At 44.0% G+C, this 18,019-nt stretch overlaps 1 protein-coding gene across 1 annotated transcript; it reads left to right on the top strand.

Moving 5' to 3' along the window:
* The first annotated feature begins 600 nt into the window (after window positions 1–600).
* Window positions 601–10,165, top strand: LOC138800822 (polypeptide N-acetylgalactosaminyltransferase 3-like). Its single transcript, XM_069982873.1, has 5 exons — window positions 601–676; window positions 757–906; window positions 1,330–1,555; window positions 4,777–4,844; window positions 9,998–10,165. Exons 1-5 carry the CDS (start codon window positions 613–615, stop codon window positions 10,057–10,059), a joined length of 570 nt encoding a protein of 189 aa, XP_069838974.1. The 5' UTR covers window positions 601–612; the 3' UTR covers window positions 10,060–10,165.
* Window positions 10,166–18,019: the final 7,854 nt, after the last annotated feature.

Here is an 18,019-nt window from a genome sequence, read left to right on the forward strand (position 1 = left end):
CAAGGAGACCAGTGAAAAAATTCCAATGAGTCTCCACTGATGCCCCCCCAATTTTTTTCTAGTTCCCCATTCTCTTGTTTGTAACTCTATGTAATTGTTTATAATTAGAGATGAGCGAACCTCCAGCATGCTCGAGTCCATCCGAACCCGATTGTTCGGCATTTGATTAGCGGTGGCTGCTGAAGTTGGATAAAGCCCTAAGGCTATGTGGAAAACATGGATATAGTCATTGGCTATATCCATGTTTTCCAGACAACCTTAGAGCTTTATCCAGCTTCAGCAGCCCCCGCTAATCAAATGCCGAACAATCGGGTTCGGATGGACTCGAGCATGCTCGAGGTTTGCTCATCTCTATTTATAATCATCCCCAACCACCTCAGACATGTGGATCTAGTGTAAAACAATAAACAGTAGGAAGTAGGGGGTGCAGCTGCAGCTTCTTTATTTCGGATTCATATGTAGTTCTCTCTAGTGAACACTAAGCTTCTTATTTGCTGTCATAGATGCAGTCAGCAAAAGTTTGTGCGTTGTCCTCCGCTGCCTAAAACCAGTATCATTATGGTGTTTTACAACGAAGGCTGGTCCCTGCTGCTCCGCACAGTATACAACGTCATGTACACCTCCCCGGCTATTTTCCTGATGGAGATTATTTTGGTGGATGATGCCAGTACAGATGGTAAGCCGATAATCTCTGGATCAAAGGGCAAAAACCGCAAAAGTTTTTACTCAAAAAAAAGTTTTTTGATTCCCTGACAGACTATTTGAAGGATGCACTGGACAGATACGTTAAACAATTTCCAATTGTAAAAATCGTCAGACAGACAGAAAGGAAAGGCCTTATTTCAGCCCGTTTACTGGGGGCTTCTATAGCAAAAGGAGAAATTCTGACGTTTCTGGATTCACACTGTGAGTATTCATTTCTGTCTACATTAAAATGAAATATATAAGTACACCTGTTCCTGAAAAAAACAAGTCCCCACATGGCCCTGTAGATAGAAAACTGAAAGTGCTAGAGCTCATAGAAGAGGAGGAGGGAAAAGCGAAAGCGCAAAAATGAAAATTGGCCCGGTCCACTGGGTCATTTTGGGCCTGGTCCTCAAAGGGTTAAACACTTGACACATTGTGTTCTGTTGATCAAGAGACCTATATAACAAGCAGGATTTCTACAAGGCAGAAGAAATTGATTTGAGTGCTTAACATAGAAAGGAGAATCGTATATTAAATGAAATAGATTATATAATAATACGCTGCATGTTAAACAGGCAAAGCTTCTCTTTAGAGCCATGTGTAATGTTGGTAAAATGCTAAAAGGTCCCTATTTATTTTCAGGTGAATGTCACGATCGATGGCTGGAACCACTGCTTGCAAGAATTGCTGAGAAACGCAATGTTGTAGTGTGCCCCGAAATTGCTGCCATTGACTTAAACACTTTTGAATTCATCAATCCTATTCCGACTCAACACCTTCGTGGGGTGTTTGATTGGACCCTAGCCTTTAGGTGGGACCCTGTTCCTAATTCAGACAAGGCAAGGCCAGATGAGACCTACCCTATACAGTAAGAAAACAGAAACTTTACATCCTTACAATCTGAGAATGAGATGGGTAACAGGATCTTTTTAAATCACGTTCAGAGCTCAAGTGTCAAAGAGGCTGTGCTGAGCAAAAGAATGCACGCCTCCTCCCTCCTCCACCCCTCTCTACCATAAGTGATTGCTGTACATCACTCCCAGTGCGGTACGTTGATCAGTCAATCAAATCAGGAAGGGGTGGCGGAGACAGAGGAGGTGTGCATCACAGTGGCTTAGCACAGCCTTTCGAGCTTCGAGAATGATCAAGGCCAAAGAAGGTACAATAAAAAATATACTTTATTTAAAAAAGCACTTCAGTATAGTTTTTTTTTGTCCATATCTTGCACACTTACTACAGCAGCTGAACCATGCGTTTCACTATGGTCATGTGATCACTAGCCTGACCCACAGGAAATCACAGTATTTAAGTAGTTAAGTGCCAGAGATTTGTAATTTACTTCTATTAAAAAATCTCAAGTCTTTTAGTACTTATCAGCTGCTGTATGTCCTGCAGGAAGTGGTGTATTCTTTCCAGTCTGGAGAACAGGAGAGGCTTTTAATGGCGATTTGCTCCTACTCTGGACAGCTACTGCCACGGACAGAGGTGTCAGCAGAGAGAACTGTGTCAGACTGGAAAGAATAAATCACTTCCTACAGGGCATACACAGTGGCATAGCTACCATAGAGGCAGGGAAGGCAGTTGCTATGGGGCCCGTGGAGGGAGGGGGCCCAGGGAAGATAAGAGCCTCCTGTGTCCTTTTGCTTAACCCCTTATTACTGCAGTGTGTAAGTGACCCAGTGTTCTCTAACATGCTGCAAAACAAAGAAAGGGTTAATACAGAAGACAATTAGCTCTCTGCCTGACTACTCTGATAACCTCTGACCTCTGTTCTCTGAGTTCCTGCAGAGGTCAGGGGTTATCAGTGCAGGAGTAGAAGGAGAGAGCTAATTGTCTTCTGTATTACCCTTTTTCGTGTTGCAGCATGTAAGAGAACACTGGGTCACTTACACACTGCTGTAAATAAAGGGTTAAGCAAAAGATAGTCTGCTCCTGCACCTATGTATATAACCATAGGATTCTGCCTCTGGCCACAAGAGAATTTTTATTTTTGCCACATCACCGAGTATGTGTATATATATATTAGTGTGTAGGGGAGGGGGGCCCCATGCAGTTTTTTGCTATGGGGCCCCATGAATCCTAGCTATGCCCCTGGGCATACAGTAGCTGATATGTACTGGAAGACTTGAGATTTTATAATAGAAGTAAATTACAAATCTCTTGCATGAATTTTTTTGGAGGGGTGAACTACCCCTTTAAGGTGTTAGAGGAAGTGGACTGTCCTGAGTCAGCTGACTTCCTGTGAACTACAGGATGACATCATTATTTCAGATCTCATCTGGCTGCTTACAGTGCAACATGCATAACATAATTACCTAACTGGATAATAAGAAGTGCAGTGTGTAAAGATTACATCTAATAAATCACAGCAGTAATACTAAAGTAAGGATGCTGAAGTCATTGGGAACAAATACAGGAGCACATAAAGTGTTTTGCTATAAGCTTGCTCCAGGAAAGATTCGCCTCAGAAGACGCTTAGAGCAAAATGCGCGTTAGGGAATTGCTTGTCACATGGCTGTGGTCCTGTATACTTACTTGTTTTAGTGGAGTAACTTTTGAGTTTTGCTAGAAGCTTCCAATATTAGACACACATTGGTATCTTTTCTGGTAGTTCTAAAAATTGAGAGACCCAGAAGATAAAGTTTAGTTTTTTTATCGCCCTAATCATTTTCACAGAAAAAATGTACACATTGTATACCTTCTCTTATCCCCAACCCCGTCCTCCGTCCTCCCCCCCTACCCCCCCCCCCTCAACCCAGAAGATAAAGTAGTGATAATAGTGGCAGGTGTGGATTCCCTGTAATCCATATCCATTAAGGCCAGGGACACCTTTGAAAAGCTTTTAGTTTTTTCTTGTTTTCTACTTGTTTAGCTACAGAGGTCTTTATTAAAGAAAATATTTTGTTTGTGTTTTATGGACAGAGAAGCCATTATCTGACAGGATTCTCATCAGCCTATCTCTTCCATCCTGGGCCAACTGATTTAAACAGATAAAGATTAAGATACAGATACAGATAAAGTCCGGCGAAATTTTTATTTAAGTATTGTATTGCCCCCCCAAAAGTTATACAAATACCCCATATACACTTATTATGGGAAATGCTTATGAGTGCTTTTTTCCCTGCACTTACTACTACATCAAGGCTTCACTTCCTGGATAACACGGTGATGTCACTTACTGGATAAAATGGTGATGTCACTTCCTGGATAACATGGTGATGTCACTTCCTAGATAACATGGTGATGTCACGACTCGACTCCCAGAGCTGTGCAGGCTGTGGCTGCTGGAGAGGATGATGGCACGGGGATGCTCAGTGTCCCTCCAGTGCCCTGTGTCCCTCAGTGTCCCCCTGCCATCATCCTCTCCAGCAGCCACAGGCCGCACAGCTCTGGGAGTCAGGTCGTGACATCACCATGTTATCCAGGAAGTGACATCACCATGTTATCCAGGAAGTGAAGCCTTGATGCATTAGTAAGTGCAGGGAAAAAAGCACTTTATAATCATTTCCCGTAATAAGTGTATATTGGTGATTTGTATAACTTTTGGGGGGCAATACAATACTTAAATAAAAATTTTCACAAGACTTCTCCTTTAAGGCCCTATTACATAGGCCGATCTGAAGGAGCAAGCTCACTGACGGCACTATTACATGCACCAACAGCGAGCCGGGGTGGGTGGGATTGGCCGCCTGGACAATCCAGGGAGCTTATACGCTTATACTGCTATTACACGGAGAGATGGCCAGCAGATCGTCGCTATCATTATAATTTTTTTCCAACAAATTGAAAGAAAAGGATCAGCCGACATAGTGATAATGTCAGTTGATCGTTGCCTTTTAACAGGAGCTATTACACCAAGCGATTATCGGCCATAATGGCTGATAATCGGTCAAATACAGCCAATCATCACTTGGTGTAATAGGGCCTTTAGACATTTCTTTAGGAGAGGAAAGAAGGCTGATAAGAGTCCCGTCATATAAAGGCTTCTCTGACAGACTACTGATAACAGAAACTGTAGAACACAAAAAAAACAACAACTTTTGTTTCAGATCTTTATACAAATTGGAATGACTCTCTTCTTTCAAACAGGTCACCAACTATGGCTGGAGGACTCTTCTCAGTTTCCAAGGAATATTTTGAGTACATTGGAAGTTATGGTAAAGAGATGGAGATATGGGGTGGTGAGCAGGGCCGGCCTTAGGGGTGTGCGAGCAGTGCGGCCGCACAGGGCGCTGTGCACTCCCGGCAGGAAGGGGGCGCCACCTGCATCCCCCTGAGGCCATATATCCGTCCCCTGCCTCAGCACAGCAGCCGAGGAAGCTCTTCTCCCCGGACATGTGACTGCAGCCTGGCCCCCCCCATCCCCCGCCCCCCACAGCGTCTCCCAGCTCACAGAGGCCCATAACCCCGCCCCCTCCCCCGACGGAGACATCAGCAGTGTGATCCTCGGCTCTACCTGCTTCTCCTCATGGGCAGAGACTTCCTCCACTACTACTGCAGTGTGACTGTGAGTATATCTATCTATCTCTGTCTGTGTGTGTTAGTGGAGTTTGTGTGTGCCCTGTGTGTGTTAGTGCTCTGTGTGGTAGGACAACATCTCCCAGCATGCCCCTGTGTGGTAGGACAACAACTCCCAGCATACTCCTATGTGGTTCTGTGTGGTAGGACAACATCTCCCAGCATACGCCTATGTGGCTCTGTGTGGTAGGACAACAACTCCCAGCATACTCCTATGTGGCTCTGTGTGGTAGGACAACAACTCCCAGCATACTCCTATGTGGCTCTGTGTGGTAGGACAACAACTCCCAGCATACTCCTATGTGGCTCTGTGTGGTAGGACAACAACTCCCAGCATACTCCTATGTGGCTCTGTGTGGTAGGACAACAACTCCCAGCATACTCCTATGTGGCTCTGTGTGGTAGGACAACAACTCCCAGCATACACCTATGTGGCTCTGTGTGGTAGGACAACAACTCCCAGCATACACCTATGTGGCTCTGTGTGGTGGGACAACAACTCCCAGCATACTCCTGTGTGGCTCTGTGTGGTAGGACAACAACTCCCAGCATACTCCTATGTAGTGATGTCACGATACCAGAATTTTGAGTTCGATACCGATACTAACTTTTTTATTTCGATACTCAATACCAGTTCGATACTTAGTAAAGTATAAAAAAACAAAACAAAATACAGTGGTAGAAATATAATACCCCTGCACTATTACAGTGATACCAATTTTTGGACTATTTTTATTTTATTGTGTTAAAAATAAAGTTAGTGATATCTGTCTAAGACAGCTCTGCTACATCAGCTATCATGAAGACAGCTCTGCTGCATCAGCTATCACTAAGACAGCTCTGCTACATCCGATATCACTAAGACAGCTCTGCTACATCCGATATCACTAAGACAGCTCTGCTACATCCGATATCACTAAGACAGCTCTGCTACATCCGATATCACTAAGACAGCTCTGCTACATCAGCTATCATTAAGACAGCTCTGCTACATCAGCTATCACTAAGACAGCTCTGCTACATCAGCTATCACTAAGACTGCTCTGCTGCATCAGCTATCACTAAGAGCTCTGCTACATCAGCTATCACTAAGACAGCTCTGCTACATCAGATAACACTAAGACAGCTCTGCTACATCAGATAACACTAAGACAGCTCTGCTACATCAGATAACACTAAGACAGCTCTGCTACATCAGATAACACTAAGACAGCTCTGCTGCATCAGCTATCACTAAAGCAGCTCTGCTGCATCAGATAACACTAAGACAGCTCTGCTACATCAGATAACACTAAGACAGCTCTGCTGCATCAGATAACACTAAGACAGCTCTGCTGCATCAGCTATCACTAAGACAGCTCTGCTGCATCAGATAACACTAAGACAGCTCTGCTACATCAGATAACACTAAGACAGCTCTGCTGCATCAGCTATCACTAAGACAGCTCTGCTGCATCAGATAACACTAAGACAGCTCTGCTACATCAGATAACACTAAGACAGCTCTGCTGCATCAGATAACACTAAGACATCTCTGCTGCATCAGATAACACTAAGACAGCTCTGCTGCATCAGATAACACTAAGACAGCTCTGCTACATCAGCTATCACTAACACAGCTCTGCTACATCAGATAACACTAAGACAGCTCTGCTGCATCAGATAACACTAAGACAGCTCTGCTGCATCAGATAACACTAAGACAGCTCTGCTACATCAGATAACACTAAGACAGCTCTGCTGCATCAGATAACACTAAGACAGCTCTGCTGCATCAGATAACACTAAGACAGCTCTGCTACATCAGATAACACTAAGACAGCTCTGCTGCATCAGATACCTTGACTGCCCACACAGCTGCTATCTGCACCAATCACCAAAATTGCTGAGGAAGAGGTCACACAGGATCGCACACAGACTATAGCTAGAGCAAGGACGACCCCCCCCCCCCCCCCACCTTGTCACCCCCCACATCACTGATGTCTGCTCCTCACAGCCCCGTCCCCTCCCCCACCTGCCAGCCGGCTCTATCCTCACATGTGCTGCACATCCACCCGCCTCCTCCGTCCTCCTCTCCGGGACCTCCTGCTCTCAGTCTTCTCTCCCCAGCCGCCCAGACCTCTGTGCAGCTTCGGCTCCGCTGCATAAATCATTTCCCTGATAACAGAGTCTGGCCGAGCCGGACTCTATTATCAGAGAGACACCGGCAGCGGGGGTCTGCTACACACAGTAGCCACCCCTGCTGCATACGGAGTGGTTAGATGCCGCTGTCAGTGTGACAGCCGCATCTACACAGTAAGTGCCGGCTATTTGAAAATGGCGCCGCTGGGAGCGGAGAGCCGCGCAGCGGAGGTGACCGCAGGGGGCAGGGAGAGGCATACAGAGAACACGGCCGGCGCTCAGATAGCCGCCGGCCGTGTTCTCTGCACTGTACTTTATGCACTGCACTATTATGCAGCGTAACATGAAGTATCGATACCAGGAAATCCTGGTATTGAATCTTTTTTTTGCCCGAAATATCGATAGTAGTATCGATATTTCGGTGCATCGTGCATCCCTACTCCTATGTGGCTCTGTGTGGTAGAACAACAACTCCCAGCATAAACCTATGTGGCTCTGTGTGGTGGGACAACAACTCCCAGCATACTCCTGTGTGGCTCTGTGTGGTAGGACAACAACTCCCAGCATACTCCTATGTGGCTCTGTGTGGTAGGACAACAACTCCCAGCATACTCCTATGTGGCTCTGTGTGGTGGGACAACAACTTCCAGCATACTCCTGTGTGGCTCTGTGTGGTAGGACAACAACTCCCAGCATGCTCCTGTGTGGTAGGACAACAACTCCCAGCATGCTCCTGTGTGGTAGGACAACAACTCCCAGCATGCCCCTGTGTGGTAGGACAACAACTCCCAGCATGCCCCTGTGTGGTAGGACAACAACTCCCAGCATGCTCCTGTGTGGCTCTGTGTGGTAGGACAACTCCCAGCATGCTCCTGTGTGGCTCTGTGTGGTAGGACAACAACTCCCAGCATGCTCCTGTGTTGCTCTGTGTGGTAGGACAACAACTCCCAGCATGCTCCTGTGCGGCTCTGGTGGGACAACAACAACTCCCAGTGGTGGGTATGTGTGGTGTGTATGTGTATATGTGACTGCATGTGTGTCTGTGTTTGCAGGATATATATACTGTGTGTCTGTGTTTGCAGGATATATATACTGTGTGTCTGTGTTTGCAGGATATATATACTGTGTGTCTGTGTTTGCAGGATATATATACTGTGTGTCTGTGTTTGCAGGATATATATACTGTGTGTCTGTATGCGTCTGTGTAGGCAGTATATACACTATGGGGAAGATTTATCAAACATGGTGTAAAGTGAAACTGGCTCAGTTGCCCCTAGCAACCAATCAGATTCCACCTTTCATTTTCCAATGAGTCTGTGAGGAATGAAAGATGGAATCTGATTGGTTGCTAGGGGCGACTGCGCCAGTTTTACTTTACACCATGTTTGATGAATCTCCCCCGTGTGTCTGTATGTGTATATGTGACTGTATCTGTCTGTGTAAGCAGTATATACAGTGTGTGTCTCCAAGAGATAGCCTTGGGATGGCCTACAATCAGCCGGGGGGGGGGGGGGGGGGGGGCGCCAAAAGAATATTCTGCACAGGGCGCCATCTACCCTAAGGCCGGCCCTGGTGGTGAGAATCCTTTCGAGTAAGGATATAATTATTATGTTATAATGCTGGTTATGCTGAGTTGTGTTTTTCTCAAAGAAGTAGGTTATTGGCTAGACAGTACAAAGGAGACCATGAGTATATATATATATATATATATATATATATATATATACGCACACACATATATCAGCCACAATATACTTTTACCTGAACCAAGGGTTATATTATTGTAAATCTGACATGAAAGTGACAACCTCATGGCAGCTGTAATGAGAATGGTATTATACAACTATTTTGAAATGTTCAGTGAAAATAATCTGATAATTGATCAGTATATATGAGAGGATCACAAGGGTAGTCTTAAAGGGGTTGTCTGGTGACCAGTAGATGGCTGAAGTCTTCTGCTCCCTGGGGATCACTTCCTGTGAGAGGTAAGAGGTCTTCCGAGACATGGAGGGGGGTAGGCGTATATACAGATCATCACATGTGAGCGAAACCACGCCTCCATGACAATGTTTAATAGTTGCACCTTGTCAACGCAACATTGGACATTGCACGTGGGGTGGTATCGCTTGAATGGCATGATCGGGATATATACACGAATATATCTATATTTCGGAAGACTCGCTTCCAAGATGTGAATTTGCAGAAAGTGAGCTCCTTGGAGCCCTCGGACAACCCCTTTAAATTGTTCTGTAATTTGGAAAAACTTTGGACATACACACTGACATGTCAAAAGTTCTGATCAGTCAGGTCTGAGGGAGCTCGAAGAAGGGTTGAAACGTTGCTTCCGTGTATGTTACTTCATGAATAAACTTTACTAAAGAGTAATTTGGCCCTGATATACATTAGATTAGAGAGACCTATAGAAATTTAAAGGGCTTGTTTATTTGATCCATTAATCATAATCTGATCATGGGGTCCCTGGAATCCCTGGAAGCTATGTAATTTGCAAAAGAGTTTAGCAAGTGCTCGAATTCCCTGCAGCGCCACCACTGGGGAGATAAGATATCTGCTATATATTCCATTGTAAACAATATTGTAATGACTAGGTATGGCAATGTGGTGGGCAGCTGGAGATCTTGCCTTGTTCTCTTGTGGGTCATGTGTTTCGCAGAAAGATGCCGTATACATTTCCTAAAAAATACCTTGAAGTCAGCTGGAACCAGGCCCGCCTAGCTGAAGTGTGGATGGATGACTACAAGGAATTATTTTCAGCAGGAAACCTTGCCAGACAGGTACTCACCCAAAACAATCATCCTTCCATATCCAGACAGTAGCAGCCATTATTTATTAGGCTAGAGCAAAGGAAAACTGATCAGATACTGGTATTGGACTAGTCAGAATGGGCAAGGCCACTAATCTTAAGAAGACTCATTAAACTGTTCATGTCTGGCAACGTCCTCCGAACCCAAGCGCTCGCCATTTGGAGAAGTTGGATGCCGCCCTAGCGAGTTCTGGAACACATAGATACAGCCATAGGCATCTAACTTCTACAGACGCCGGCAGTCAAATGCAGAGCATTCAGGTTCGGAGGAAGTCCCCAAACCTAAACAGTTCGGCCAGACTGCTCAACTCTAAAATTGTGGGAAAATTCTACAAGTAGGTTAGCAAATGTTGAGCATATTTTTTTTTTTTTTTGCTTATGTACCTGAATACACACAACCTGAGGACAGGGGCGGCACTATTTTTGAAAGAAAGAAAAAAAAAAGTAGCTTTGCTTTTTCTAATTCTGGATCACCCCTTTTAATACTTGCATTGAATATCTATGTGGTATCATATCATATTCCAAATAGTTTCCAGGTGGTTGTAGATGTTTCCCACAAAACGTTATTATTCATAGAACATGTAGACGAAATGGGTGTCTGTTGTCTGTAAAAATGGCAACTAATATGGCTGTACTTCCTGTTGTCATTTTCAAGTCAAGTGGCTCTTGGCTATGAGGCCATGATTTGGGTTTCTTCTATCTGGAACGCTTTGGACACATTAACAGTATATACCATACATATGTTTTATGTTTTGTAGAAGTCCTATGGAGATTTATCAAAAAGACTACATCTTCGTCAGAACCTTCAGTGTCAGAACTTTTCATGGTATCTTAAAAATGTATATCCTGATGCATATATGCCAGATACACAATCACTCACCCATGGGAATGTAAGTAGAATTATACATAAAGACAAGAGGGCTTTCCAATATTCTACCATTACAATGACAATAAATAAAATACAAGGGGACAGCGCTCCATAGCGTGGATCAATGATATACAAGAATAGGGAAGAATCAGTGTGTCAGGAGACTCTCACCTGGTGGGGTTGTGCTATAGATAGAGGCACAACACTCATCAAAGCATGTGTGAAAAGGACCGCAGCCACTCCCGCTATCCCAAAGGAATAATCAATGTAAAAACCTCCAACACCACAAATCACGGATCAAGGGGCGCAGGTCCAGAGAGAAATGATGGAAATAGGGTATAAGAAAGTTTAATAAGACCCAACGCGTTTCGGAACCGCACCGGTTCCTTTTTCAAGAGTCATGACTACGACTCTTGAAAAAGGAACCGGTGCGGTTCCGAAACGCGTTGGGTCTTATTAAACTTTCTTATACCCTATTTCCATCATTTCTCTCTGGACCTGCGCCCCTTGATCCGTGATTTGTGGTGTTGGAGGTTTTTACATTGATTACAATGACAATGACATTTCGCAGACCCCTGAGGAAGCTGGGGACACCTGGCAATACACGTAGGGCAGAGTGAGGTGCTGCCCCCCATTTCTCCCAATATGTAGCAGACTACATACTAAATATATTTTCTATGCTTGTTGTTTGCCATAGAACCATAGTTGCTACATGATCATATACAAAATATAGAGTTTACTAAAAAAAAAAAAAAGTCTCAAAATAAAATTATTATTATATAAGAATAATATATTATTAGGTGATGCCATAAAGGGGTATTCTGCTCAAACATAACCTTTTAGGCAATAAATGAAGGTGCTGGGACCCCACCCTTAGCACTCTCTTTAGTCTGCCAGGTTTATTATATATGTGTTATGTGACAGTTCATTGCTATTTTCTTGGTTACTTTATGAAGTTGACAACTTTATTGCACCTATATTATGCTATGTACGACTCTACTAATGTCACTGATTCTCTGTTAAAGCTGTTTCTTGATCCCTGTTATGTTCTGCTATTCCTTGTTATATTCTGCAACTCATTCCATACTTGTTATTATCTATTCAACTTCCTTACCCCAGTTCTGAGCTGCTGCTTTCTGCTGAAGACATAAAAAGCTGTGTGTGAGCCCCTCTCTCCGTCCACCCTCCCTTCCAATACGGCTGTAACCAGACCCTATCTGTGACTGTGAAATGCTAGGAGGGTTAATCAGAGTGAGTTCATCAGCAATTTCACTTCAGATTAACCCTCCCAGCATTACAAAGTAGCTACAAAGTTGCAGATAAAGCCTGCCAGAGACTTGTTTACATCAGTTGTCTCAGAAGGGAGGGAGAAGGAGGGGGAGATGGAGATGGAGAGAAAGTCTCACATCTAGTTTTTTGTGTCTTCAGCGGAAAGCAGCAACTCAGAACTGGGGGAAGGAGCGATGTCGGGCGATGTGTCGTCCATACCGTCCTTTGTTGCGATGCTCAATCAAAACGAGTATAACCTACGTTTCACACACAAAGTTTCCAACACTAAGATATCCTTTTTGGACATTGAACTTACAGGCAACCCCGTAACAGGCAAAGTAGACACTACCATGTATAGAAAACTGACGACAGGCAACACAGTTTTACATGCCACCAGTCACCACCCGAGACACACTATCCAATCCATACCGGTAGGTGAATCAGAGCTTGTTCCACTCCAGAGGCTACACGATGCCAACTACATGATACTGAACAGAGATTGAGGGACAGAGGCTACTCTTCATTCACCCTTAACAGAGCCAAGAATATAGCAACCAATAAGTCCAGAGATGATTTTCTCAGAAACAAGAGCAAAACTCGTAACAACAGATTCCACAAGGGAATTTATTTCTGTACCCCCTTTAGTAAAGAATTTATGAAGATTAAAAACATTGTCCAGAAACATCTGGGCATTTTACGCCAAGACGAGGGCCTAGCAAGGGTATTAGATGAAGGTTGTCACTTTGTCTCCCGAAGGGGACCCTTGCTTGGCAATTTACTTTCTCCAAGTCTGTTCATCAGCACCAAACATACTCGAAGCCTAAGCCCTAACAGGCAAGTAGGTTTTACCCCATGCGGTAAACCACGGTGTGGTATGTGCAGACACACACGCGTCGGCTTTCGTTTTAATGAAATACTGAAATAAAATTGAATGATTTTACGTGAGCTGAAGGAATCCAGTCTTTTCTTCTTTATCATAAATAGATAATAACAAGTATGGAAGAAATTGTTAAGTCTCACCATGGGCAGCAACATATGAAAAGTTATGTTTGAGTGGAATACCCCTTTAAGATTATGTTGTGTAATGAGTAATGAATCATGTGTCACCTTTCTATAGATGTTAAATGTGGGTGCTGAGAAGTGTCTGGCCGATGAGAGTGACGATAAACACGGGGGCCAAGAATTAACACTGACACCTTGTAATAAGGACAGGTATGTTCTTACATCACTATAATAACTAGATCACTAACCTCCCAGTATTACATTGTCTGCCGGTGAATCCTCTCATCTGACTCTATGCGAGCTCAGTGTCATTGAAAGTCATTGAGCTCTTCAGTGCCAGGTCTAATATTAATGCCTGTCTTTGGAGATTGCATGGTTGAATTACTGATTTCTAGCATTAATCTGTTTTATCTCGGTTCTAACAGCGGTACAATGACCGCGTATTTCTCCCTCTTGTCAGCTGGTAGGACAGATGGGACTTTAATAATTTAACTAAAAAAATAAGTGACCCCCAACATTATCCATGCCCCTCCTTCCTGGTGTTTACTATGAAGAAGAATAACTAGGACAAGAAGCTGGGGCAGCTGTTAGGGCTGAGGGAAAACAAGATTAATGTTAGAAATGAACATTTCCCTTATGTCCTATGGACGGCAGCAGAATAATAGGGATTTAGCGAGAACTAAGCCTATAGGTAGAGTCCGCCTTATGGATGCAGAGCAGAGTTTAAAATGCAGTGGTTCTGTCTGGATGGGGAGGAAGAGATGAGACGAGACAGTGGGCCCTGAGGAGTCTGAACCCAGCCACTGTCCCTACCTACTTGCCTCAAACAGCCCCAGGCAGCCGCGGACAACCACGAAGGCAATCCCTATACTGTATAAGTGTAACACAGAACGAGACAGAGAAATAAACACAATACAGAACAGTCAACAAGCCAAAGTCAGAACCAAACGGGCAACGCAGTACAAAATCAGGGAACAATCGTATAGTCAGTCAAAGGTCAGGCGGGAGGTCAGGTAACGAGTCAAGCAAGAAATTAGGAATGGGGATCACAGGAACAGACAGGGGGAGCTGGGATCAGGGTATGAACCTTAATAGCCAGCAGTGAGAGACTGGCCACTGATTTAATTTATGAGGACCAAGAGCCCGGTCCGGATCGCCATTGGACCGGCGCTCTGATCCTCAAGGTTCCGGACAGGCAGAGGCATGTGTCAATAAAACAACACTGCTCCACTGCAGCGATCAAGGCTAGCATTGAGCAGTGTAACTCCTGCATTGCCAGAGGCTAAAGGCAAGCGGGTGTGTCAGACAAAAAGTAAAAACAGGCCCAGTTCACACCAGGCTCACTGCACATTCCTGACAGGTTCACTTGCAGATGTAGCCTCTTGGTGCTGAACGGGTGCAGTACAGATGCAGTGTGTGTGAGCAGAGAAACGTATGCTGTACTGTGCGCCAATCACAACATTTGCCATGTCGGAGCACTTTCCACCTTGCCCAATAAAAGTATATTGAGCAGCTGGTAGCCATTTGAGCTAAGGGCCTCAAACTCCCCATATATACATGTGATATAATTATATTAACAAATAAACTGGGGGAAAGGCCGTAACCATCCAAACCCCTTCCCTTACCGAGAAAGCAGATGAGGGGAAGGAAGGGAGGGAACAATAAAGTAACATTATTAAAAATAAAAGAAACAGATCGCTGATCTCAGGGAGACCAGCCAAACGATAACACTGACGGCTGCTAGTGAAAGGGCTCAATGCAGTGAAATCCTAGGTGCATTGCCCCCTGGGAAATATGAATATGCAAAAGAAGAGCCCATGGAGCCTCATCAAAGAGTCTCGAAACACAGGACTAGCCAGATATCCCCCCGCGAAGGACCCAGCCAAGGGCCGGCTCCTGTAAGGAAACCACCAAAACCACCATATTAAGTGGCCCTATAAGTCAATGTAAAGACAAGTGAAAAACCAAGGCCAGGTATCCATCCACATACAGCTGTTTCAGGGTGTTGCCCCTCATCAGTGTGGGGCACAATTCTGTCTAGGTGGGAGCAATGCCTAGTAGAGCCATTAAAAAAAAACAGATTGCTGATCTCAGGGAGACCAGCCGTGAGGCTCCACGGGCTCTTCTTTTGCATATTCCTGTTTCCCAGGGGGCAATGCACCTAGGATTTCACTGCATTGAGCGCTTTCACTAGCAGACGGCAGTGTTATCGTTTGGCTGGTCTCTCTGAGATCAGTGATCTGTTTCTTTTATGGCTCTACTAGGCATTGCTCCCACCTAGCCCGAATCCTGCTCCACAATGATGAAGGGCAACACCCTGAAACAGCTGTATGTGGATGGATATCATTAAAAATAGAGAGAAATAAAATAAAATACAATAAAAAAAATAAAATAAAATAAAGCCATCAAGTATATACACAGTACAAAGGTCAAGAAATCTGTTCTACCAGCTCACAGGAACAGAAATACCCCATTATAGTGCAGGTGCTAGGACTAAAGAGATGACTTATTTACATATAGCTCTTAAAGGGATCCTGTCTCCATGAAAATGCTACCTAAGCTATCGGCATCACGTTATAGAGCAGGAGATGCTGAACAGATTGATTTGACAGTTTTGATCAGTCACGGCCCAGGTGTTCAGATTCTTACCAATAACTAGACAGAGCCAGGAGAAACATATGGATGGGCACTTCACTCTCCAGCTTGCTGCGCTATCCGACTGGTAGGAGAGAGGTTCTATAACAAGTCTATGGAGCTTGTTCCTGTAAGGAGTCGGATAGAGATGCGAGCTGGGGAGTGAAGAGCTCAGGCGTGCCCTTCTCCTGGCTCTATCTAGTGTAATATATAGAGTTTGTGTAATATATTAAAAAAAAAAAATTTAAGACAATGACACTTTAACATTATGGTTTCAATGACTGAAAATACTATTTCGAGGGGGTACATACTTTTGGCCATGTGATGTAAACAATTACTAGTCATGAAGGATTTAAATAGTCGAATATTAATTTATGGCTTCTTTTACAACTATAGTATTTTGAGTATTCAAAAAGGCAAGAAATTATCCACAATACCTTCAATGAGCTGTGTCTTCCGGCGAGCTTTGGACCGCTAAAATTAAGACCTTGCCATCACAGATTTGGAGACTCGTTTCAATTACCAGTGGACAAGTGGAAATTTCATATGGTAAGTTTATTATTCATAAAAGGAGATTTATCAAACATGGTGTAAAGTGAAACTGGCTCAGTTGCCCCTAGCAACCAATCAGATTCCACTTTTCATTCCTTACACATTCTTTGGAAAATGAAAGATGGAATCTGATTGGTTGCTAGGGGCAACTGAGCCAGTTTCACTTTACACCATGTTTGATAAATCTCCCACATAGTCTTCAGATGTATCAGAACTCCATTGACTTACTGTGGTGTCTGTTGTTTGGACAGCAAGAATAGCGATATATGATGCAATATACTTACCACTGGAGACTCAGAAGTAGATGTTAACAGAGCCTAGTGCTGGTTTGTAGTATATACTATATGGATATTAGAATATACCTCTAAATCACTGAATTGAGGTGTTTTATTAAAGGGAAACTATCAGCAGGCTAGGAGAATCTAACCTGCTGATACCTTCCTATTGTGCACAGGGCGCTGAGGATGAAGGTAAGTTTCTTACCTCCATCCTAGGAGCTCTTAGGAGTTTAACCTTCATGGTAGTTGAGTTTTTTGGTGCACTGGGGAGCGGGTTATCCTAATAATATGGAAACTTAACTTTATCCTCAGTGATCCATGCACAATAGGGACATATTAGTAGGTTAGATACTTCTAACCTGCTGATAGTTCCCCTTTAAATCCCTATTTACACAAATGTATAACATCCAGCCCCTAACAATACAGTCGGCCTCTACAAACATTTGCAAAAGTATGGGTCATGCTAAAGAGCACACTGACACCAGCGTAATAGGACGCCACCACTGAAACAAGTCACTTCATGAGTTTTCTTCCCTCTTTAATCTTCCACTTGTACTTGTATTATGTATTATGGAGAAGTGGAAGTGTAGAGAGATAACAGCAACTCAGCCACATAAGCTTACAGTGAAGGGTCACCGAGTGCTGAGGCTCATAGTTTATAAAAGTCACCATCGCTCTGCAGAGACCAAATATCTAGTATTAGAATCAGCATAAAAATTGGTTTTCCATGGCTGAGCTGCTGCATGCAAGCCTTACATGACCAAGCATTGGATGCTGTAGAGGAACTTGACTGGCCGCACCTATCCTTGACCTCAACCTCAATGAACATCTTTGGGATGAACAAGCACAAAGATGAGGAGCCAGGCACTCCCGTCTGATGTCAAAAATGTTTTTTCTAGATAAATGGGCAAAAATTCCCATAGATACCTTCAAACTTTTGTATAAAGTCGTCGACCCCATATTAAAGGAGAAGTTTGGCAAAATTTTTTATTAAAGTATTGAATTGCCCTCCAAAAGTTATACAAATCACCAATATACACTTATTACGGGAAATGCTTATAAAGTGTTTTTTTCCCTGCATTTACTACTGCATCAAGACTTCACTTGTTGGATAACATGGTGATGTCACTTCCTGGATAACATGGTGATGTCACGACCCGACTCCCAGAGCTGTGCAGGCTGTGGCTGCTGGAGAGGATGATGGCAGGGGGACACTGAGGGACACAGGGCACTGGAGGGACACTGAGCATCCCTCTGCCATCATCCTCT

The sequence above is a fragment of the Dendropsophus ebraccatus genome, chromosome 9 (assembly GCF_027789765.1).
Source record: "Dendropsophus ebraccatus isolate aDenEbr1 chromosome 9, aDenEbr1.pat, whole genome shotgun sequence".
NCBI lineage: Eukaryota > Metazoa > Chordata > Amphibia > Anura > Hylidae > Dendropsophus > Dendropsophus ebraccatus.

Coding starts and splice junctions, on each gene's coding strand:
- LOC138800822 (XM_069982873.1), top strand. CDS start 613: ATGTACACCTCCCCGGCTATTTTCCTGATGGAGATTATTTTGGTGGAT. Junction 677..756: donor GGATGATGCCAGTACAGATG/GTAAGCCGATAA, acceptor ATTCCCTGACAG/ACTATTTGAAGGATGCACTG. Junction 4,845..9,997: donor TGAGTACATTGGAAGTTATG/GTAAAGAGATGG, acceptor TGTGTTTCGCAG/AAAGATGCCGTATACATTTC.